Genomic DNA, 24,622 nt, shown 5'->3' on the forward strand with positions numbered 1-24,622 from the left:
TAAGGTACATGGAATGTGACAGCCCACATCTGATGAAGTGTTTTATAAACGAAAACATATGGTGGAGCGATTATGGGGATGTACTGGAGTTTTAACTAATTCTAATAAACCTCGACAACGCTTCCAGGCTGTTCTTGGCTTTACTGTTTCGCTGGACAGGCTATAATCTAGATTTAGCCACAGATTTGCAGTCACTACCAGAAATGGGCTCACTAAAAGAAGATGGCAACAAACTCCTCAGAATAAGTTTATTTCTCCTTTCAAACAGGGCCTGGTGGTTATAGGAATGGCAAATAGCACAGTCTTCCTGCAGATGGTGGGGGCTCAAGCAGTAAACACAGAGTGTCAGAGTCACTGTATGGCATTTTGCGACTGCATTTAGTACATTTTTTTAAAGCCCGTGGGCTTATCTTGCCTCTCAGCCATGGCAAGTGTAAAGAAAAGGTTGACAGCACACAAACATATACACGCACACACAGACACACACACATAAGACACATACACATAGACATACACACATAGACACACACACATAGACACATGCATGCACACGTACACAAACCAGTTAAGAAGAAGGAGAAGAAATAGTAAAGGGTAAAAAAAGAGGAAAACTCTCTTGCTGTTTTTTGTTTAATAGAAAGGCAACTCAGGGAGGGAAGAAGCCACTAACAAGAGAAGCGAAGATGCCGCTAAGGATATATGGGTGGAAAAGGAAAGGAAAGTAACCTAATAAAAAATGGTTACTGTAGGTAAAGATGATTTAGAAAGAGAAACGAGGAGGAAACAAACTAAATGCACTACACAGAAAAAGAAGAATTTCAATAAAAAGGGTTGAGAAATGAAGAAATATCACCTGAATGTCCAAAAGCAAATGGTTAGACCACGTGTTCGCGAAGTGGCAAATGAGATCTAAGGTAACAGGAAGAGGTCTACTGTGGGTAAGGGGAGGTGTCCAAGAGCTTTTTTGCAGCCGCGACCCTAGTATCAGCCGAGTCAGATCCAAACCCATATTTGAGGATGAAATTAAAAATTGACAATATCAGAGCAACTGTTTCCACATTACAACTTCCAAGATAACTGCAAACTGAGTAACAGCTTAATTTCAGCTTTCCCAGTGAGAAAAAAAAAACTCAGAAGACAGCCAATTAACTCATTTTTTGGGGGTAAATTTCAGTAAATGGCTAGTAAATGTACTGCCTGGATGCCAGCAAAAAAGAAATTCAGAGAACCTGAAAGTAAATAAACCAAAAAAGGTGGGAAAAAACACTGACTGAGAAGAAATCTGCAGTTGGTCAACACAAAGCAATGCAAGCTCCCACTTTAGTGCAAGACATGACTTCCAGTAACCTAGAGGGACACACAAGTCACATATATTCTGAGCTGATTACAATAAACAAAACACTGATGCAGACTATCAACTCAAATAACAAAAGGCTGGATAAAATGGAATAAGCTTTAAACAGATATTCAGATGAGGTGATAAAACTTAAAAAATCAGAGGTCAGAATGAAGAAAAGGCTGGCTGAATATAAGGCTACTCAAGAAGAGATATTTAAAAAAATAATAGAAGCAGAGGACAGAGCATGAAGAGAAAACCTAAGAGTTTCTGCTGTACCAGAGAAGCTGGAAGGAATATAATGTATTAATTTTATGAAAGCACAAATAAGTATCTAGCCTGGTATTCCACAACAGTTGTTGTTAACTGAAAAGGCACATTGTGTGTATGCTCCACACCTGGCCATGAGAAAGCAACCTAGACCTTTAAAAGTAAAGATGCAATTCTACCAGCAGAAGGAGGTGATTCTGATAAAACTGTGCAGAAGGACAAAGTACTAACTGGGGAAGAAAGAGTATTTGTGGAAAATACTCACTGCACACAGGCAGAAGAGGAGTAAATTTACTCCACTAATCAGTGTTTTCTTATTCTGGGATTGCAATAAATATAAGACAAAACCAGATGGCACTTAGTAGAAGTGTAGGCTGTACCATGTGCCTTGGCATGGATAAACTTCCTTTTTGGTTAACCCAAGTCTATGACAGTGGCTGTCAGTTTGGGACAATTGTTTGTATTAGGAAGGTAAAACTTCAGTATTTGAAGATATACATAGTTTTTTTTTGTTTGAGTGCTTTCAATAAAACAAAAAGTTTTGTAAGCTGCGACGGCGCAGTGGTTAATGTTGTCACCTCACAGCAAGAGCTTCTCTGGTTCGATTCTCAGCTGGGGTGCTTTCTGTGCGGAGTCTGCTTTTCCTCCCTACATTCATGTGGGTTTCCTCCAGGTGCTCAGTTTCCTCCCACATTACAAAGACATGTGTCTGGACCACCAGGCCTCCGCTGAAAATTGGCTTGTTCCAAGTCAGACTTTCCTGGTAAAACAATGTTAAATACATGATAAATAAATAACATGGGCTCAAATGGATATGACAAGAAGCAACTGTATAAAAGTTTAAAGTGCCAAATATTAATGTGTGCATGTAACACAAAAGCTGGAATTAGATACTTAATGAAAAAGCTCTTACAAATAAAAGGTGGAATAATAACTTTTCAGCATAATGGCCCTTTCAATTCTATATTTAAATGTTAATGGTCTCACAGATCTATACAAAAAAGAAAGAGTAGTGAACAATATAAAAATGTACAGTGTAAATAGCTATGCTACAGGAGACACATTTGGAAAGAAGTGAACATGTGAATTTGATAAAGAAAGGTTTACAGGATGGCTGTTATACCCGGGACAAAGGAAAAGTGGAATACTTACATTAATTGCAATAGAAGCTCCAATAGTGATAGAAGAGGATAAAGAGATAATAATGGTAGACATGTAACATTAAAGGGCTACTGGCATTTATTTATATTCCACCTAAAACTGCTATAATGGAGCTTAAGAAAACTCTGGGAGAAATAATCAGTTTTCAGCAGGATTATTATTTATAGGGTCATAGGTTCATAGGTTCATACTAGGCTATCTGCTCTAGGGCATTTATAAGCCTAGCCAGAGTGTGTTTGGCTTTCGCCACCCATTTTAAATTAATTTTGCTATGCCCTTTTTCGAGGTTAGTATACTGTGCCACTGTCTAACAGTGACACAGAAGTGATACCCGGGGTAAACCTACGATCTCCCATCCACTCATCAAGATTCCTCTTGAAGAGAGTCAATAAGGGACTCTGCCTAACCATTGTTGGTTTAGATTTTGATTTCCATTTTCTAGTAATTGCTTTTTTGTCAGCCACCATAATTAGAGACAACAAGGCATTACCATGTCTAGGCAATTCCGATTCTGTACCATAATTCAGAAAACTCATTTCCCTCGTCACACAAATCTGCTGACTCAGCATCTCCAACAGTGCATCATGCAGGGAATCCTTAAACTCCGCCAACTTACTGCACTCCCAGAAAACATGTTCTCAATTACCTCTTCTTACCCATCACATGTCCAACATTTGCTATCTACCTGAGTAAAAACTCTCTGGAGTCTATATGGGATATAAAAATATCTATGTAAACATTTCCAAGCAAAAATCCTAAATCTTCTAGATTTTGTTTGATATTTCAGAGACATACATAGATCCATCCTGTTGCTTCTTTGTGAATTGCTTATCCATTCTCTCTTCCCAATCCTTTTTAACCTCCCCTGATCGATTCTTATAGTTATCATTCAATATTTTATATACTCTACTACTTATTCATGTTTTAATGGCAGCTTCTGTTCTAGATTCAATAAAAACTCTACCAGCGCCCGTCTTTCGTTTAGGACCCCCCCTATTTATTTCTCTTTGTTTATACTCTGATACCAGTTCTTTACAGGGAAGGCAATCTCTAACATGCAGTCCAAATAAATTCTTGGAATATTCCCATGTTATCATCTTTCCCTCTCTAGTGATTTGCTCCCAATAACTTGGTTCCTTTGCCAGTTTTCTCCATTAAATTCCAGCCCCTCTTGCCTGTTGACTATATCCCTAATTGCAGTCATCCCTATTGTCAGAATCTTTCTTTCTCCATTCCTGTGTTGGCTTAGGATACTTTCTGCCACTTTATGGATATAATATTCTGTATGACTACTGTTACTCTCCTTAAAGGCCTTCATCCAAAATTCCAGTCTCTCCCTTGTTTCTTGAGTTTCCTCCCTCTTTCAACATCATCATTTCTACTCTGAATTAAAGTTTTCTGCTTGTGCTATGTATAGGAGCCTTAACTGTGTAGCTCTGAAACACCCCTTCAAACAGGGTAATTCCCATCTGCCTATTCTGTTGGAAGCATCTCAGCTTATTCCACTTGACTCTTGCTATCCTCGACTCCCAGATAAAGTTCTTCAGCCCTTTATTAATTGTTATCCACAACTTCCCTTCTGGTTGATAAAAATATGCCTGATCTGTGTATAAATCTAAAGGAACTCAAAACATTTTAACCTCTTGTATCTTACTATTCATATCCATATAACAAAGCTTCCATTTTCTCAGTTTTTCTATTATCTTTTGTTTCATCTCTTCCAACATATCCTTAGCTGCCACACCAGAATCATTTTTAATCCATACCCCTAATTACTCCATTTTATCATGTCATCATAAGTAAGGATATTGCTGAACTAATTTGTGTGTGGGTACATAATTTACCACTATTGTCTTTAATTTAGCTTCATTAATTGAATATATATATAATTTAATATGAAACTGTCTCAAAATGCTCCACAACGCTGTGATATCTCTTTCTGGTTTTGTCAAGTATAAAATAATATCATCTGCAAATACAGCCAGCTTTTCCTGACTACTATACCAATTACATCCATGAATTTCTGAGTCTCTTACTTTCTTTGCCAGTGGTTCTAAATATAATGCAAATAACAAAGGGAAAAGAGGACACCCCTGTCTGGTTCCTCTGCTCAAGCAGAAATTATCAGAAAGGACTCCACCTACTTTAATTTTAATCTCAGATGCCTCATATATCCTCCTAATCAACCTTACATTTTTTTCAAGAAAGCAAATGCTTCCATTGCCCTGCTCATAAAGTCCCAGCATACCCTGTCAAATGCTTTCTCTGCATCAAGACCCACCAACAACAATGGTATTTTCTTACATTTTGCTTCCCTTTGGGTCATCAACATTCTGTTAATGTTGTCAAATGTTTGCCTCCCCTCCACAAAACCACACTGAGTTATATCTACCAATTTTGTCATTGCTTTTGGTCAGTCTTTCAGCCATTATAGACATGAACACTTTATAATCACGGTTTAGTACTGAAATGGGCCAGTATGAAGCTGGGTCCAATGGATTTTTACCCTCTTTAGGTATTACAGGTATTACACTGCTTTCTTCCAGGATGCTGGTACTTCTCCTCCTCCTCTTAAAATAATGTTAAACAAACCTTTCCAGATCTTATCAGTTTTTCCCTCCTGGCTTCCAGACTTTCCTCAGGAATAACATCTATTGCTGGGGACTTTCCTGTAGATTGGTTATACATCACAATTTTTATCTCATCTACTCCTATAATAACCATTAGTAATTGAGACTCATCTACTTCTAACCTTGGCATATTTAATTCTTCCATACACATTTCTAGTTGCATCTTTTCTTGATTTCCATATTTCTCTTCTTTATATGGACTTTCATAGAATTTCCGACATATTTCTAATATCTCTACAGGATCTCTTGTTTCCTTCATTGATATAAGCTCCCTAAGCTTGGCGACAGCCCTTTCTACTTTCTGTTGCATGAGTTGTTGTGCGAAAAGTTTTTGTACTCTCGTGTTATTATCTAAAAACAGTAGCTTAACAGCAATATTTGTAAATTTGTGCATATTATCGAGGTAATCCCTTATTTTCTGCTTAGCATTCTGTTGTTGATCCTCTTCTTGTTTTCTTGTTCCATAAGATTCCCCATATTCTGCAACACTTAACATTTGTCAGTCCCTCTAAATAATTCTTGTTACTTCTTAACCATAGCTCCCTTTCTTTTACTTCCACCCTGTTTTTAAACTCCACCTTAATTTTATCCCACTACCTAGCTACATTTTCAGAAGAAATTTCTATCCTCTCTAATAACTCCTGAATAATCTCCACTACCCATTCCTTAAATTCCTCTCTTTTCAACAGATAGGTGGGAAAGCTCCATGTCTCATTTTTATTTCATTACACTGTGTTTTTATTTAGTCATTATTAATGCATGATCTAAAATAGTTATTGGGGGCGTATCAAGACCTTCAATTAAATGCACATGTGGGGAATTAAATTTGATTTGCAGCAGGGAAGATGTATCTGGGGGGGCTCAGAATGGAAAATATAACAAAGGAGGGTAGACTTGTGAAGAAATGTATGAAAATAATTGGTACTGAAGATGTGAATTTAGTAGGCTGAGTTCAGAGTGAAATTTACATATTATTCCCCAAGGTACAAAAACTGGGCTAGGGAGAAAGTACCGTTGTGTACACTTACCATAAATGTAGATGTTCGAGTGTATTCACCGTTGCAGTCATTACATTTGGGTAATCTGCTGGCAGGTTGCCCTCAGTCGGCCTGAATATCAAAGTCTTGGGTCCTGCGTCGGTTGCTGTCTCCTCTTCCATGACGTCAGGTCGTCAGGGGTATAAAACATGCAGCCGACGCCATTTTCTTCAGTCTTTCTTGCCCCAGATGTCAGGTGCTCCCCAAATGGGGAGCAAAAAAAAAAAAAAATTATATATATAGATTATATACAGATATATATATATATAAATGCAAGTGTAACAACATAAACTTTACCTTCATCTAAAAGCAAATACACAACAAAGGCTGTAGAATCCAGTGAAGGAAAGAGAAGTTCTAGAAAAAAGGGGGATGGCGGGTGGGTAACCCGGACTGCAACAGTGAATACACTTGAACATCTACATTTATGGTAAGTGTACACAACTGTACTATGTTCTTCGTGTTTCACTGTTGCAGGCATTACATTTGGGTAGAATCCCAAAGCTATGGGTGGGAGCATGGAGCTAAATAGCATTAGGAGCGGCTATAAGGCCCTGTAGAACTGCAGTGGCAAAGCCTGCCCTGGACTTAGAGAAGAGAGGCAAATGATAATGCTTTGTAAATGTATGAACAGAGCTTCAAGTAGCAGCTTCTAGAATGTCTTTGGTTGGAACTCCTCTGAGAAAAGCTGCTGAGGTAGATGCAGCCCTGGTGGAATGTGACCTGATTTCCTTGGGCACCGGTTTATCATGATGCAAGTAGCAGAAACTAATGCAGTAGCTTAACCACTTTGAAATAGTCTGCTTTGAAATACCCTTCCCCTCTGATCCTGCAGCAAATGCTACCAGTAGTTGCTCAGACTTTCTTAGAGATTTGGCCCTGTTTAAGTAGAATATTAGCTGTCTGTGTACGTCCAAGGAATGCAGAATCCACTCCTCCTTGTTCTGCGGATTTGGGTAAAAGGTTGGCAGGTGAATAGTTTGGTTAAGAGCCACACTGGATACCACCTTAGGCATAAAGGAGGGCTTGGTCCTGACAGACACCCTGTCCGAATGAAATGTAATAAAAGGCTCCACAGCCATGAGGGCCTGTAGTTCTAAAACCCTTCTTGCTGAAGTGATTGCCAAAAGGAAAGCTGTTTTCCAAGATAAAAACTTTATATCCGCAGTAGCTGTTGGTTCAAAAGGAGGTAGGGTGAGCTTTTCCAGCACAAAATTGAGGTCCCATGCAGGAGTTGGTGATCTTCTGGGAGGCCTTAAATTTTTGGCCCCTCTAAGATACTGTTTTAGCACAGGATGAGAAAAGATGGGAGGCTCTGTGTTGTAATGAGCCGAGATGGCAGTGGCATGGATTTTTACTGATGAAAAAGACAGGCCCTTGTCAAGCATCTCAGTCAAGTATTGTAAAATATGAGGAATATTTGGCTTTGCTGTGTCCGTTCCTTGTGCTTGGTTCCAAGCACAGAATCTCTTCCATTTATAAGCATAAAAATTTCTAGTACTAGGCCTTCTGGTTTCAAAATGACATCCATCACAGATTTACTGAGGTGTTGTTTGAATAATTACATGATCAGCCACGCTGCCAGGTTCAGAGTTTGGAGCTGATTGTGCAGAATTTGATTGCTCTGCTGAGACAGTAGATGAGGTATTTGAGGCAAGTACCAAGGAGGCAGTGGAGACATATTCCTTAGAATTGGGTACCAGTGCTGGCAAGGCCAGCCTGGTGCAATTAGGATAATTTTGGTTTTTCCTGTCTGACCTTTAGTAAGACCTTGGGGAGAAGAGGCTGAGGAGGAAAGGCAAAGACTGTTTTTTCCAACTGAAGGATAGGGCATCCACTTTCCATGCTTGTCTGTGATAAGTCCTTGTGCAGAATTTGTCCAGTTGATAATTTTGTGGAGAGGCAAATAGATTTACGTCTGGACTCCCCCATTTCTCTGTTATCATGCTGAAGATTTGTGGGTTCAGTTTCTACTCATAAGGGTCCATAATATTTCTGGTTAGATCGTCTGCCAGAGTATTTTGCTTTCCTGGCAGGAATTGAGCTTGAAGATGTACTTGGTAAGTCAGGGCTGTGTCCCACAATGCCATGGCTAGTCTGCAAAGGGGATAGGAATGTGTACCCCCTTGCTTGTTTATGTACCACATAACCATGGTGTTGTCCGTCTTTATCAATAGTTGTCCTGAATGAAGTAAATCCTTGAAGGCTGTCAGGGCATTATGAACAGCTAACATCTACTTCTGGTTGATATGCAGATGCATTTGTTTTGGGCTCCATATGCCCCGAATGCATCTCCCTGCCAGGTGGGCTCCCCAAGCATAGTCTGATGCTTCTGTAGTTAGGGTTTGGGAGGCAGGGGGTAGAGTGAAAGGTTGTCCCATGTTCTGGTGACATGTCTCTGCCCACCAAAGAAAAGTACAGTTTTGTACCTACCATAAATGTAGATGTCCGATAGGTATGCATCTGCAGTCCTTACATATGGGTTGGCCTGCCTCAGGCAGCCCTTCGGTCGGCCGGATTCCAAAGTCTGGGTCCAGCGTCGGCTGATGTCACCCCTTTCCCGACGTCAGAGCACCTGGGGTATAAAAGTGTCAGCTGACGCCATCTTCCTCAGTTTTTCTTGCCCCAGATGCCAGGTGCCCTCTAAGGAAGGCTAAATTTGGTAGAAATACAAAATATTGCAAACATGCACAGTAATATAAAACAAATACACCATAATAGATAACCCCAGCTAGCTATAAGAGGGATAAGTACCCAAGAAGTACCACAGAGGGGAAGGAGGGAGGGTAAACCTGACTGCAGATGCATACCTATCGGACATCTACATTTATGGTAGGTACAAAACTGCACTATGTCCTTCAAGGATGCATCTGCAGTCCTTACATATGGGTAGAATACCATAGCCAAGCTGGGGGTGGTAGGCTCTAAGAAAATGATGGTGCAGCTAAAATGCCCTGCAAGACTGCCGTAGCAAAGCCTGCTCTGGATCTGGAATATAAGGGTAAATTGTAATGCTTGGAAAAGGTATGCACGGAGCTCCATGGAGCAGCTTCTAAAATGTCCTTGGTAACCACCCCTCTTAAGAAGGCTGTAGAGGTGGCTGTAGCTCTGGTGGAATGAGGTCTGATGTTAGCTGCCACAGCTTTTCCATGATAAGAGTAACAGAATCAAATGCAATTTCCTATCCATTTTGAAATTGTCTGTTTGGAAATTGCTTTTCCTTGAATGCCTGCAGCATATGCTACCAACAGCTGGTCAGTTTTTCTGAAAGTCTTAGTTCTGTCCAAGTAGTAGCGTAACAGTCTGTGAATGTCCAGGGTATGCAGAAGTTTCTCTCCCTTGTTTTGTGGGTTTGGAAAGAAGGTAGGCAGGTGAATAGCTTGGTTCAATGAGACCCTGGATACCACCTTTGGCATGAATGAAGGATTGGTTCTCAAGGAGACTCTGTCCTGATGAAAAATAAGAAATGGTTGTACTGCCATGAGTGCCTGCAATTCAGATACTCTTCTTGCTGAGGTTATGGCCAGAAGGAAGGCAGTCTTCAAGACAGGAACTGTAACTCTGAAGATGCTGCTGGTTCAAAGGGAGGTAAAGTCAACTTTTCCAACATGAAGTTAAGGTCCCATGTAGGCACTGGTGGTTTTCTTGGAGGATTGATGTTTTTAATTCCTCTTAGAAACTGCCTTAGGAGAGGATGAGAGAAGACAGGTGGATCAGTATTGTATTCTGCTGAAATTGCTGAAGCATGAATTTTTATGGAAGAGTAAGAAAGGCCATTATGGAGCATGTCTGCCAAGTATTCCAGGATATGTGCCATGCTCATCACTGTGGCATCTAGGCCCTTTGTGGTGCTCCAAGTGTGGAATCTTTTCCATTTTGCTGAATATGTCTTTCTCGTGGAAGGTCTACGAGCTTCCATGATGATATCCTTCACTCTCTTGGATAGCTTTTCCTGGTGAGGAGTCAAGGTATTCTCCAGGCTGTCAGCTGCAGGGTTTTCAGGCTGGAGTGCAGAGTTTTGTAATTGTGCTGTGTCAGAAGGAGTGCCCATAGTGGTAGAGGCCACGGTTTTGTGTGTGACAGGCTCTGTAACAGTGGGTACCAGTGCTGCCTTGGCCAGTCCGGGGCTATTAGAATCACTTTTGGCTGCTCTGTCTTGATTTTCAGTAAGACCTTGGTCATTAGTGGGAGTGGTGGAAATGCATACACTGTTAGAGTATTCCAACTGAAAGAGAGGGCGTCCACTTTCCATGCTTGTGGGTGGTATGTCTTTGTGCAGAATTTCTTCAGCTGATGATTGTGGTGGGAAGCAAAAAGATCTATGTCCGGCCTCCCCATTGATTGTGTTATCTGAAGGAAGCTGTCTGGGTGCAGCATCCATTCGTGTGGGTCCATGGTATTTCTGCTTAGGCTGTCCGCCAGTATATTGTCTTTTCCTGGCACAAACTGGGATTGCAGCTCTATACTGAGTTTTAGGGAAAGTTCCCAAAGATTCATTGTTAGTCTGCAAAGAGGGTAGGAATGGGTACCTCCTTGCTTGTTTATGTACCACATAACTGTGGTATTGTCTGTCCTTATTAGCAGGTGGCCTTGATGTAGAAAGAGCTTGAAGGCCTCGATTGCATGAATCACTGCCAGCATTTCCTTTTGGTTTATGTGCATGCGCAATTCTTTCTGAGACCATAGACCTTGGATGCATCTGTCCTCCATATGTGCTCCCCATCCATGGTCTGAAGCGTCCGAGGTAATGGTTTGGCTGGTTACTGGTTTGCTGAAAGGCAGGCCCCTGTTTGACTGGCTTGCTTGGGCCCACCACAGGAATTCCTTTTGAAGGCATGGAATGAGTGGTATCAAAGCTTCTAGGCTGTGATTGTGCTGAGACCATAAACTCCTTAGTACCATTGTAGTTTTCTCATATGCAGCCTTGCTTGTGGAATCAGAAGAATGCACGATGCCATGTAACCCAGGGCCTGCAGGATTTTCCTTGCAGTCATCTGAGTTTGTTTTGTTAGATTTTTGAAGTAATCCGGTAGTTGTCTTTGTTTTTCTTCTGTGAGAAAAGCCATTTGGGTGTATTATCTAGTTCCGCACCCAGAAAAGTTATTCTTTGGGATGGCACAAGTCTTGACTTGTGAATGTTGACTGTGTATCCCAAGGCCTGCAGTAGGCGGATGGCATAATTCAAATGTTTTTCCAAAGTTTGTTGGCTGTCCGCTTGTATAAGGCAGTCGTCCAGATACGGGTATATTTGAATCCCCTGAAGTCTGCAGTGTGCAATTACTGATGCCAGGCATTTCGTGAATACTCTGGGTGCAGTAGATAAGCCAAAGGGCAATGCTGAGAATTGATAATGCTCTGAACCTGCAAGAAATCTGAGGTGTCTTCTGCAACTTTGTTTGATAGGGACATGCAGGTATGCCTCCTTGAGGTCTAGAGTTACCAGCCAAGACCCCTTGCCCAGCATGGGAAGGAGTTGCTGTAGGGTCAGCATTTTGAATTTTGGCACAATGAGATAAGTATTCAGTGCAGACAAATCGGGAATAGGCCTCCATTGTTTTTCTTTTCTTGGGACAAGGAATAGTCTGGAATAAAATCCTTGGCCTTGTTCTGCGAGAGGAACCTTTTCTGTAGCTTTCATTTGCAATAGGTTTGCAATTTGTTTTAAAGCCTCTGCCCTCTGATTTGGTGGCAGGTTTGGCATTCCCTTTCTTTCTGGTAATGTATGGAAATGGAACCTGTATCCTTTGTCTATTATTTGCAGTGTCCATTTGTCCCTTGTAATACTGTGCCAATTTTTTGAGAATAAAGACAACTTTCCGCCCAAAGGTGCTTCTAATTGAGCCCTGGTCGGCGGGGTCAAGGTGAAGTCATTGAGTCTGTCCTTGTGCAGCAGTTGTTGACCTGCACTACCTCTCTGATTAGGAGGCTGCCATTGACGTCCTCTGTAGGAGCCTCTAGCTTGCCCTCTACCTCTGGCACGCCTGTTCTTGCCTCTTTGAAATCTCTCTTCTGGAAAGGACCAATTCTTAGAAGGCCAATTTCTGCTGAATCTTGGTGGTTGTACCTGGAGGAAATCTTTGACTGTTTGTACAGATTTTGCCTTTTCCTCAAATTTCTTTAAGACCTCTTGAGCAGTGGAGCCAAATAACTTTTGCTTTTCCAGTGGAGCATCCAGAAGCTTAGCCTTAACATGATCTGGCAGAGATTGTTCCTTCAGCCAGGCATGTCTACGTAAGACTGCACCTGTCATTGCTGACCTACATAAAGCTTCCAATGCATAATAACTACACTGCAAGAAATGGTTGCTAACCTGTTGTGAATTATGTACCAGATCCTGAAGTGACTTATGATCTAGGGGTTCAGGCGAAGACAGTTTTTTCTGCAATTCATCTAACAAATACTCTTGGTACTGTATCATATGAAATTGACAATTTAAAGCCCTCATAGACAGAGTGGAAGAAGTGTACACTTTTTTACCCCATCTCTCTAAAGCCCTGGACTCCCTTTCAGAGGGGAGTGGATTTTTAGTAGTGGCAGCTGCAACCCCTTTAGGAACCTGGGAAATAGTTTCTGGGTCAGCAGAGTGGGCCTTGTAAAGGAAATGATGCGAGTCTGGGACCCTGTAGTACCCATCGGGTTTAACAGGAGCCGGAGGAAGGGTGTCAGGGGTAGTGCTAGACTCAGAATACACATCATCAATGACACTTAAAACAGGAGGAATAGCCAAAGGTCTATGCTGAGGTAAATGAAGAAAAGTCCTTAATCTCTTCCTGGAATCGGAGAATTCCTGGCCCTGCCATTGGAAATGCTCTCTCATGGTGTGAAGGGTCTCCCCAAAGGACAGCTCTTCAGGAGGGGAGGCAGAGGGAATAGATTCCTCTGCATCAGAATCCTCGTAGGCCATGAAGGCCTCCTCCTGGTAGTCTGATAGAGCAGAGCCATCAGAGGCCTCATCAGAGGACTGAGGTTCAGCAGTCTCAACCCTAGGCCTTTTGTCTAGTGGGGGTTGAGAGTCCCTGTCTGTATGAGGCTGAGAGCCCCTAAATAAGGAAATAAGGTTCTCAGCCAAACTTAGTATATGAGAACCTGTAGTGGATCCCTGAGAAATAGACTTGGGAGGCAGAGTTTTTTGTTGCTTAGCAGCTTTAGCCCTAGTGAAAGCTTTTATGGACATGGATGCAGGGGGCCTGGCTGCCCCACGTGCTGGAGTAGTTTTGTCTAGGGGAATGGTGTCGGTAGGTTCCTGAACACCGGTTTCCGAGGGTAATTCTATAACCGACTCAGAAAAGGCCTCCGGGACCGAGGCTGTCGGTTGAGCGGTTTCTACAGACGGAAGTACCAAGGACTCGGTTTCAGCCGAGACCGAGACACTCGCGGTAGGCCTAGGAGCGATTTCAGCCGAAACCACGGTCCACATGTGTCGGTCCTTGTCCTTCCATTTCTTGGTTAAATGAGAAGTCGGAGTCACCGACGGCATTTTATAAGAGAAACTAGCCCCAAAAAATTCCTCTGCAAACTCCGACAGACGCCTAAGAGTGCGTCGATTAAAGGAGGCACAGGCAGTACAGGCCGAGACGTCGTGGTCTGGGCCTAGGCAGGGGAGGCAGTAGGAATGGAAATCCTTATGAGGTATTTGTTTCCCACAAGTCAAGCAATTATTAACTTTAAGCGTTTGATCTGACATCGGCTGAGGCAAGAAAGAGTCCCCAACGGGGTACTTAGCTTTTTGAAGTCTTCAGTAGCTGAAGTTACAGGAGCTGGCCGACCGGCACTTGCGAACTGCTTCTGCTTTGGGCACCACGCGGCAAGAAAGACTGAGGAAGATGGCGTCGGCTGACACTTTTATACCCCAGGCGCTCTGACGTCGGGGAAGGGGCGACATCAGCCGACGCCGGACCCAGACTTTGGAATCCGGCCGACCGAAGGGCTGCCTGAGGCAGGACAACACATATGTAAGGACTGCAGATGCATCCTTGAAGGACATCTCCTGTTGTAGGCAGGGAATGAGAGGAATCATTGTTTCCAGACTGTGACAATGTTGACTCCATAAACTTTTTAGATACCACTGCAGTTTCCTCATATGCAGTCTTGCATATGGAATTAGTAGAATGCAGGATGCCATGAACCCCAAAGCCTGCAGAATTTGTCTTGCAGATAACTGGGTTTTTGTTGCCATCTGTTTGAAGTAAATGGTCAGTTGCCTTTGCTTGTCTGGCGTAAGGCAAGCCATCTGTGAAGTTGTATTCAAGCTTGCACCCAGGAATGTAATTTTTTGAGAGGGTACCAGTTGTGATTTCTTTTTGCTTATTGTATACCCCAGGCATGTTAGAAGCCTTTTTACAAACGCCAGATGTTGAAGAAGAATGTCCTTGTTTTCTGCTTGAATGAGACAGTTGCCCAAGTAAGGATAGATTTGTATGCTTTTGTCTGCAAAATGCAATTAATGGTGCCAGGCATTTTGTAAAGACCCTGGGCACAGTAGATAAGCCAAAGGGCAGTACAGCGAATTGGTAATGCATAAAACCAGCCTTAAAGCGGAGGTATCTTCTGCACAATTCCCTTGTTGGGATATGCCGGTATGCCTCTTTTATGTCTACTGTAACTAACCAAGCGTTCTTGCCCAGCATGGGCAGAAGCTGTTGCAAAGTCAGCATTTTGAATTTTGGGATGTCCAAGAATGTGTTCAAAATCAATAAATACAGTACTGGGCACCAGGCATTGTCTTTTCTGGGTACCAGGAACAGTCTTGAATAAAACCCTTGCCCTTTTTCCTGTTCTGGTACTGGTTGAATAGCCCCCATATCCATGAGTGACGTAACTTGTTTCTGTGCCTCTGCCCATTGATTTTGTGGCAGATCTGGCCAACCATTTGGAATTGGCAAGGTATGGAAATGAAATCTGTACCCCTGGGATACTATATTTAAAACCCACTTGTCCTGGGTTATTAACTGCCAATTCTGAGCATGAAGTGCTAATTTTCCCCCTAAGGGGGCTGTCAAAAGATAAGTGCTTGGTGATGGCAGAGGGAAGTCATTGAGACTGTTTACTGTAGGGTTGGTTTCCTCCAGATTTGGAGGTAGAGGCACCCCATTGCTTTGACCTGTAAGAACCCTGTGATTGGTATCTAGAGCCTTTTGAGCGCCTGGATTTGCCTCGTGAGGCTCTGTCAGACACAGTTTTCTGTCCTGTCAGGACCAATTTTTTGTAGGCCAGTGTTTACTGAATCTGGGTGGCTGCACTTGTAAGAAATCTTTTACAGTTTGCATCGATTTAGCCTTGTCTTCCATTTTCTATAAAACCTCTTCTGCCTTATTACCAAACAAACAGAGTTTCATGCTATAAAGGTGCATCCAACAATTTAGCTTTAACATGATCAGGCAGATTTTGCTCCTTGAGCCAGGCATGCCTTCTAATCACAGATCCAGTAACTGCGGCCCAGCAAGAGGTCTCCAAGGAATCCAAACCACATTACAAAGTATGCTTTCCAACCTGTTCTGCTGCATGCAATAATTCCTGTAATTCTTTATTTTCCACACATTCAGAAATCAACATCATTTTCTGTTTCAATAATCCCACAATATGCTGTTGATATTTAAGTATATGAAACTGGCAATTTAAGGCCCTAATTGCCAAGGTTCCAGACGTATAAACCTTATTTCCCCATCTATCCAGCACCATGGAATCTTTATCAGAGGGGGTAGGATTCTTGGCTGTAGAGGCCTTTATACCTTTGGGACCCTGTGGGAGTCAGGAACCCTGTAATATCTGTCTGGCTTACTAGAAGCCGGAGGAAGGGAATCAGGAGCCATGCTTGATTCCGAAAACACATCAACAATGTCTAATACAGGAGGTATAGCCAAAGGCCTTTGCTGAGGAAGAAGAAGGAAATCCCTAAGCCTCTTTTTTGATTCAGAGAAATCCTGACTCTCCCAATGAAAACGGTTTCTCCAAAAGAATAATCTTCAGGAGGAGATGCAGATGGAATGGATTCTTCTGCATCTGAATCCTCATAGGGTGGTATAGAAAATTCCTGATCAGAACAGGAATCAGAAGAAATAGAAACCTGATCTGAAGATTCATAATCAGTGTCTTGCCTAGGCCTCTTATCAGAAGGGGGTTGGAAACCCCTGATCAAGGTAATGAAGTCTTCAGCCATTTTGATCATCTGTTTTTTAGGCATACGGGCCTGAGCACGTGGCTCATGTGTCGGTTTTCTAGCGTTAGAAGTTGTTTTTGTTTTTGAAGGTGGCGTCGGTTTTATATAGAAATGTTGAGGCCTGAAAACACCCTCAGAAGCCAGTGCCTGCTCAGCGGCTCCGGACCCATCCAAGGGAGAGACTTCCACAGGTACAATACTCTGAGAATCTCTCGGCATGCCGGACTTCGTATGGGTCTCGGTAGAGGCCTGCGACTCAAACGTAGTGGGTATCAGGGGCTGCGAAAGCACCTGAGTACCAGCGAACCGGCAACTGGCTTAGGAGAAGCTTCGTCATCAGTTTTGGACCTCGATGGTCTGTCTCGGTCCTTTTCTTTGCGTTTTTTGTGAACTCCGGTAGTCGGATTTCTATCCGACGACATTTCAGGGTAATTAAATCTGTTTCCAAAATATTTTGCAGCAAATATATACTGACACTTATTGGTGCATTGGTTAAATCTAGCACAAAACCGACAGCAAGGCACATTATGATCTGGGCCTAGGCAAGGAATACAGTACAAATGAAAATCCTTATGAGGTATTTGCTTCCCACAAGTAATGCAATTATTAACTTTTACTGACATCGGTAAGGAGCAAGAAAAAGTTTCCCCAATGGAGTACTTAGCTTTAATTGAAGACTTCGGTTCTGAAACTCGAATGTGAAAATTTCAGGAGTTGGCCAACTGGCACTTGCGAACTGCTTCTGCTTCGGGCACAGCGCGGCAATAAAAACTGAAGAAAATGGCGTTGGCTGCATGTTTTATACCCCTGACAACCTGATGTCATGGAAGAGGAGACAGCAACCAACGCAGGGCCCAAGACTTTGATATTCAGGCCGACTGAGGGCAACCTGCCAGCAGATTACCCAAATGTAATGACTGCAACAGTGAAACACGAAGAACATCTTACATTTCACAAGGACATGTGCATTTAATTGAAGGTTTTGATACACATCCAAAAATATTTCAGATCACACACCAATAACCAAAATAAAAATGCCGGGTAATGAAATCTGTTGACTAGAGAGGGATTTAAGGAATGGGCAGTGGAAATTATTCAGAAGGTATTAGAGAAGACAGACATTTCTAAAAATATAGCTAGGGAGTGGGATAAAATTAAAGTGGAGTTTAAATATAGGGTGGAAATAAAAGAAAGAGAGATATACTTAAGAAGCATGTGCATGAGCATATGCTTAAGAAGAGGGACTGAAAAATGTTAAAGCACTGCAGAATAGGTGGAATCTCAGACAGCAAGAACAGCAAATGCAGAATGCTAAGCAGAAAATAAAGGATTACCTCAATACTATGCAAAAGTTTACAAAGATTGCCATTAAGCAACTGTTTTTTCATAATAATGCCAGAGCACAAAAACTTTTAGTGCAGTGACTCGGGCAACACAAAGTAGAAAGGGTTGTTGCCAAGCTTAGAGAACTTTTAACAAGGAAGATAACACGAGATCCTGTAGAGCGAGTAGAAATGTTTTGGAAATTTTATGAAAGTCTGTATAAAGCATAGACATATGGAGATCAAGAAAAGGTACAATAAATCTTTATGGAATAATTAAATATGCCAAGGTTAGAGACAGATGAGGCTCAATTACTAATAGAATGGAAGGAGATGAGATAAAAATGGTGATGTATAACCAACCAACAGGAAAGTTCCTAGGAATAGATGATATTCCTGTGGAAGTTTGGAAGATAGGAGGGAAAAAATGATAAAAATACTGTTAAACAAAACCTTCCAGATCTTTAAGAGGAGGAGAAGCACCAGCATCCTGGAAGTAAGCGGTAGTGGCTGTAATACCCAAGACCTATCAAATCCAGTTTTATAAAGGCCCGTTTCAATCCTAAACTATAATTATAAAGCATTTATGTCTACAATGGCTAAGAGAATGGCAAAAGTGATGCCAACATTAACAGACATGAATCAATGTGTTTTTGTGGCAAGGAGACCAACATCTGACAACATCAGCAGGACACTGATGATCCAGAGAAAAGATGAATGTAAGAAAATACCACTATTGTTGGTGGGTCTTGATGCAGAGAAAGCACTTGATGCAGTAAGCTGGGAGTTTATGAACAGGGCAATGGAAACATTTGCATTCCCTAATAAAATTATAAAGCCGATTAAGAGGATATATCAGGGATCAGAGGCAAAAATTAAAGTGAATGAGTTCCTCTCTGATCATTTCTGTTTGAGCAAAGGAACCAGCCAGGGGTGTCCTCTTTCCCTTTGTTATTTGCATATAAATAAAAGATTCAGAAATTCGAGAATAAAATTGGTATGCTAGTGAAGAAAAGCTGGCTCTATTTTCAGATATTATTTTATACCGGATAAAACCAAAATAGGGCATTGTAGTTTTGTGGAACATTTTGAGGCAGTTTCAAATCTTCTCAGGATACAAAATTAATGAAGCTAAAACAACACCAATAACTGTAAATGATGTATCTACACATGAAGTGGTTCAGCAATATCCATACTTATGGGATATGATAAAATGAAGTACTTAGCATGGATTAAAATGGATTCGGGTATGACAGCTAAGGATATGTTGGAAGAGACTAAACAGAAGATAATACTAACAAATGAGCATGTGGAAGCTCTGTTATATGGATATGGATAGCAAGATACAAGCAATTAAAAAAAATTTAGTCCCTTTAGTGTTATAGACAGGTCATGCATATTTTTATCAACCAGAAGAGAAGTTGGGGATAACAATTAATAAATAACTGAAGGATTTTATCTGTGAGGGAAGACAGCAAGAGTCAAGTGGGAGAAGCTGACTCTTCCAATAGAACAAGGCAAACTGGGATTACCCAATGTGAAGGGGTACTTCAGACCTATCCAGTTAAGGCTGCTACACATAGCACAAGTAGAAACCTATAATTTCAGAGTGGAAAGGGATGATGATGAAATAGGAGAGAAGCTCAAGAAACAAGAGAAGAATAACAATAACCATGCATAATATTATATTCATAAAGTAGCGGAAAGTATTCTAAGAACTAAGCAATCATGGGAATGGAGAAAGAAGATTTTCCCAGTAGGGATGGCTGCAATTAATGATACAGACAATAACAAGAGGGGAGCTAGAATTTGTTGGAGAAAACTGGGAAAAGAACCAAGGTATTGGGAGCAAATAATTAGAGAGGGAAAGGTAATAGGATGGGAAAAGGCTAAGAATTTATTTGGACTGCAGGATAGAGATTGCCTTCCCTATCAAGAACTGATATCAGAGTATATGCAAATAGAAAGAAATAGGGGATCCTAACTGAAAGACCTGCACTGGTAGAGTTTTTAGTAGAATCTAGAACAGAAACTGATGTTGAGGAATAATTAGCAGAGCATACAAAACATTGCATGATAACTATAAGAATCAATCAGTGCAGGTTACAAAGGATTGGGAAGAGAGATTGGATAAGCAATTCACAAAGAAACAATGGGGGATATATGTACAACTCCTAAATATGCAACAAAGTCTAGAAATTTAGGATCTTTGCTTGAACGGGTTTACATTGGTATTTTTATACCCCCAAGCAAACTCCAAATAATTTTTCTTCAGGCAGACAGCAAATGTTGGAGGTTTGATGGGAAATAAAGAAGTAACTTGGAACATATTCTCTTGGAGTGTAATAAGTTGGCAGACTTTAAAAGATTCCTTGCAGAGTGCTCTGTCTGAGATACTGGGTGAGCAAATTGGTGTAACTAAGGAAATTATGTTTTTTAAGCTGTGATACAGAATTGGAATTGCCTAGACATAGTAAGGCCTTGCTGAGTTGAATTCTGGTGGCTGCTAAAAAAGCACTTAGAAAATGGAAATCAAGTCTAAACCAACTTTATTAGAAGTACTGAATATAGTAAGAGAGATAAAACAACTGGAATTGGGATCTTTATTAAAGGGTAGAAGCAAATTACATATGTAAAAATGGGAATTGTGGAAACAATACATGCAGATGAGGAATGAGGTTTAAAAGAAGGCAGAATTTGAATTTCTTTGTAATGTCTGATGATTATAAGTGATGTATAATGTTTGTAACTACAGTTATGTCAGTATGGTTTGTGATATATAATGCTTGCAACTAAAATTGTCAATATGGTTTGTTTTCATTTATATAAATGTATGATTGCGTATGTCATATGTGATAATGTAATAAAGATTTTTCTTGTTACAAAAAAAAAATAAAAATAAACAGTTTCTCCATTAGAGACACAGCTCTCAACCTCTTTGAGAAAAAAATCAGAGACAAAGTTAAAAATAATAAGGGGACAGAGGCCCAACACCAAGAACAATTATTAAACATTACTCTAATTAAAATGTTAATGGAACAGAATTTATGAAAATATGCATTTCCTGAACAATTAGTATAATAATCTAATGTGTGATATTACTGACTGTAATCCTCAATGGATTTAGGGTAAAATCAGCGACAACATCAGGTGTATTCTGCCAAAAACGGGGACAATTGATGTGTATTATTAGAGACATGAAACTGACAGCCATCAGTTAAAGTACAAGAATTTTTCTTTCTTGCTAAATACAGAGCACGATATTCACTTTGTCATTGCTTCAGTCTTTCCAGCTCTAATACCATACAGGAGAACAGTACAGAGTTTAATTTCAGCACAAAGACATTAATTAAACTATAAAGCACAAAGAATATCAAATCAAGTGTTCTTAATACATACAGCCATTCCACGACTGCCCAGCAGTAAGTATTATGAGGTTTGTATTGTCTGGAACACGCTGAAGGTAATCTTCATTCACTTCAGTGCCATCTTCATATAAGCATACCCGACAATTGAAGGGAGAAAGCTGCAGGCAAAATAAAGAGATCAAATATCAGTCTGAAGCATCATAAGTCCATGCAACAGTAAGTTTACAAAACAAAACCAGAAACACTTGAGTGTTCAGAAAGACCACCAAGTCTGCATACTTCTCTGCTTGCTGTATATAGATATTTTACTCTTGGACTTTCCTGATACCCTATGATTTCCCCAGTCCTTACATTCCCCAATGGTATACAAAACAAGCTGCTATAGATTCTTTTCTTTTTCATCATCTTGCTCCTGGTGTAAATATACTGCCATTTTAGCTGCCTTTCTCTAAAATATTTCAACTTTGTTGAAATTCTTTACTGGGCTGCACAGTGGTTAGCTTTGTCGCCTCACAGCAAGAGGTTCTTCGGTTCGATTCTCGGCTGGGGTGCCTTCTGTGCAGAGTCTGCATGTCCTTCCTATTGGACTTCCCAGTAAACAAATGTTAAATAAATAAAACAAACAAATAAATTCTTCTGGAAACCTGCCTAAAGAGATGCATAGAGTAAACTCCAGATAATGTCTTACTAACCATCTTTACAGGGGAGTAACACCTTGCTTTGCCCAAGGGCCATTTTTTGCTCTGTACTTTTCAGTACTGCCTCATTCCTTCTTGCTATCTTGACATATTGCCCTTTTTGGCATGGCATTTAAACTTGCCATACTCTTGTCAATTTCTCTAACCTAGAAAAGTCTCTTCTCACCTTTTTTAACCCATTTTGTGAATTAAACGGAGTTACAAATAAATGTCACCTGCAATGAAGCATGCTTTATTTACAGCTTACCTGCAAAATTATCATTATATAAAGGACTGTTCCCAGTGCCATATGCCTACCTGGCATGATATGCACTCAATTGTGTACTGTACTGATCACATAGTTTCTTTTATAGCCTAAAAGGTAGGCTAACAGTTTGACTTTTTGTCTGGGTGGTGCTTATCTAGTTTACCTTGTGCAGTCCTATTACCTTTTTAACATACTAAAGCAAGCCCAAAATAGAGAGTCCTCAAATAAAAAACCCAAACATAATGCAAAGCTAAAGTAAAAGGAAATCTATTAGATCTTCATTAGGAACTACATATTTCTGCACATTAAGAGACATATGTTTCAGTAACAGCCTGTTTGTCTTCTTATGCAGTGAAAAAGCTAAATGATTCCTCAAGTTAAAATAGGAAGAACCTATATTAGGGCGACACAGTGGTGCAGTGGTTAACATTGTTACCTCACAGCAAGAGGTTCTCCGGTTCGATTCTCAGCTGGGGTGCCTTCTGTGTGGAGTTTGCATGTTCTCCCTGTGTTCGCGCGGGTTTCCTCCGGGTACTCCGGTTTCCTCCCACATTCCAAAGACATGCATCTGGAGCATTTCTCCCCGGGCCTCCGCTGAAAACAGGCTCTGTGGAACCTAGTCGGACATTCCCGGTCAACAAATGTTAAATAAAAATAAATAAATAAAATAAATAAATAAATATTTTTTAAAAAGAAAAGCTAAATGATTCCTCAAGTTAAAATAGGAAGAACCTATATTGCAAATTTTCTGTATGTATTTTGCACCATAAAGGAAGACAGAGACAAAAATATATAAAAATGAAATAAATCTTACATAATAATGTGCCAAAGAAAGGAGCGCAACTGTGACAACATCCAGAAAAAATATATGCATACAATATAAAGCTAGAGACTTCACGGGCCTCCACTACAGGACATTTAAGGTATTACACAGTGTAGACTCTAGCTTTGCTGGGTCTTTCTTAGAGTTTTTAATGAATGGTTTATCTGTGCGACCTTTCTCCTCTTTGGTTTGGCTGTCTCTTGGGATATTTTGCATGCAGCTTAAAGCTTATAAATATCAGGCTTGGCCTTAAGCTCTCTGTTTCCAAAGAATTGCCAAACAATTTACTTATTTATTTGAAATAACCACCATCCCCTTCCATGCCACACAAAATACTTTAAAAACAATAATATAATAAAAATCGAATACACACTTTCATTCTGCACAGTTTATTTTAAAGCCATAGAATGAGGAAGTACTGTTTTTAGCTGATGAAATTCTGAACTCGATGTGGAATGGAACAAAAGCGTTTACTCTATTTTCACTAAATTTGTTGACATCATCTGGTGACCACTTTTTTTGTTTTTATTTATTTACTGTTTGTTGACTGGGTAAGTGGGTTGATCTGTTTACCCTTTACCACCACAATCAAGGCTTGACAGAACAAGCATGAAATGAAAAATAACTATTTAGCAGTGAAAACATAATGGAAGATACCATACACAGTCTCAATATGTAGGCAATAAAGTTATAAGTTAACTGCAGTATTTAACAGATTGGTATTTAGAATTCAATGAAAAGTATTATAGTTTGTATAGACTGACAAACATGCACACATTTTAAATGCAATTAGAGTCTGAAGGTAGTCTTTATCTAACTGTCTTAATTCATTGTCCCAGTGGAGTTCCGGAAGTTTACCTCCCACCTTCTAATGGGCAGAGCCTAAGCTTTTTGATAAAATCAAATTATTTATTTTTATTTATTTTACATTTGTTAATCGGGAAAGTCAGACTTGGAATGAGTCAATTTTCAGTGGAGGGCCGGGACAAAATGCTACAGACGCATGTCTTTGTAATGTGGGAGGAAACCAGAGCACCCAGAAGAAACCCACACGAATGCAGGGAGGACAAGCAGACTCCACACACAAGGCAACCCAGCCAAGAATCAAACTGGAGAACCTCTTGCTATGAGGTGACATTGCTACCGCTGCACCACTGCGCCATCCTTTATGTCCTCATATTTCAAACCAATATCTCTGGAATCATAGGGGTTACTAAATAAGTGTAAATAGTAAACTCCTCAATACAAACTATCTTTATAGTGGGAGTATTCTTCAGGTTCTAGGTTAGCGATATCTCCAGTTATAGTGTGATATAAATAGACAATAACAATGATTTTCTATCTCACACCATAGCATTTCACACCATACCCCTCAATATCATGTATGTCTCTCAGTTACAAAAGTATGAAAATAAATATGAAAATATAAGTGTTAAGTGAAAAACACTCATTAATTTCTCTACTACAGGACACCCTAAATTAACAATCTTAGTGTTACTTGTTTATTACTCCTTGCCCATTCCAGTGAAGCGAGTTATTAGATGGTAAGTTACTTAGGTAAAGAAGCCAGAGCC

At 40.5% G+C, this 24,622-nt stretch overlaps 1 protein-coding gene across 1 annotated transcript in view; it reads right to left on the reverse strand.

Moving 5' to 3' along the window:
* The window catches only part of DFFB (DNA fragmentation factor subunit beta), a 510,736-nt gene that overhangs the window by 431,598 nt on the left and 54,516 nt on the right, over positions 1-24,622 (reverse strand). The window contains exon 2 of the mRNA XM_044063571.1: positions 21,312-21,438. Coding sequence (XP_043919506.1) covers positions 21,312-21,438 — 127 coding nt within the window. The remainder of the gene's footprint in view (positions 1-21,311; positions 21,439-24,622) is intronic.

This window comes from Protopterus annectens, chromosome 2.part1 (genome assembly GCF_019279795.1).
Source record: "Protopterus annectens isolate FY-2018-M chromosome 2.part1, PAN1.0, whole genome shotgun sequence".
Classification (NCBI taxonomy): Eukaryota; Metazoa; Chordata; order Ceratodontiformes; family Protopteridae; genus Protopterus; species Protopterus annectens.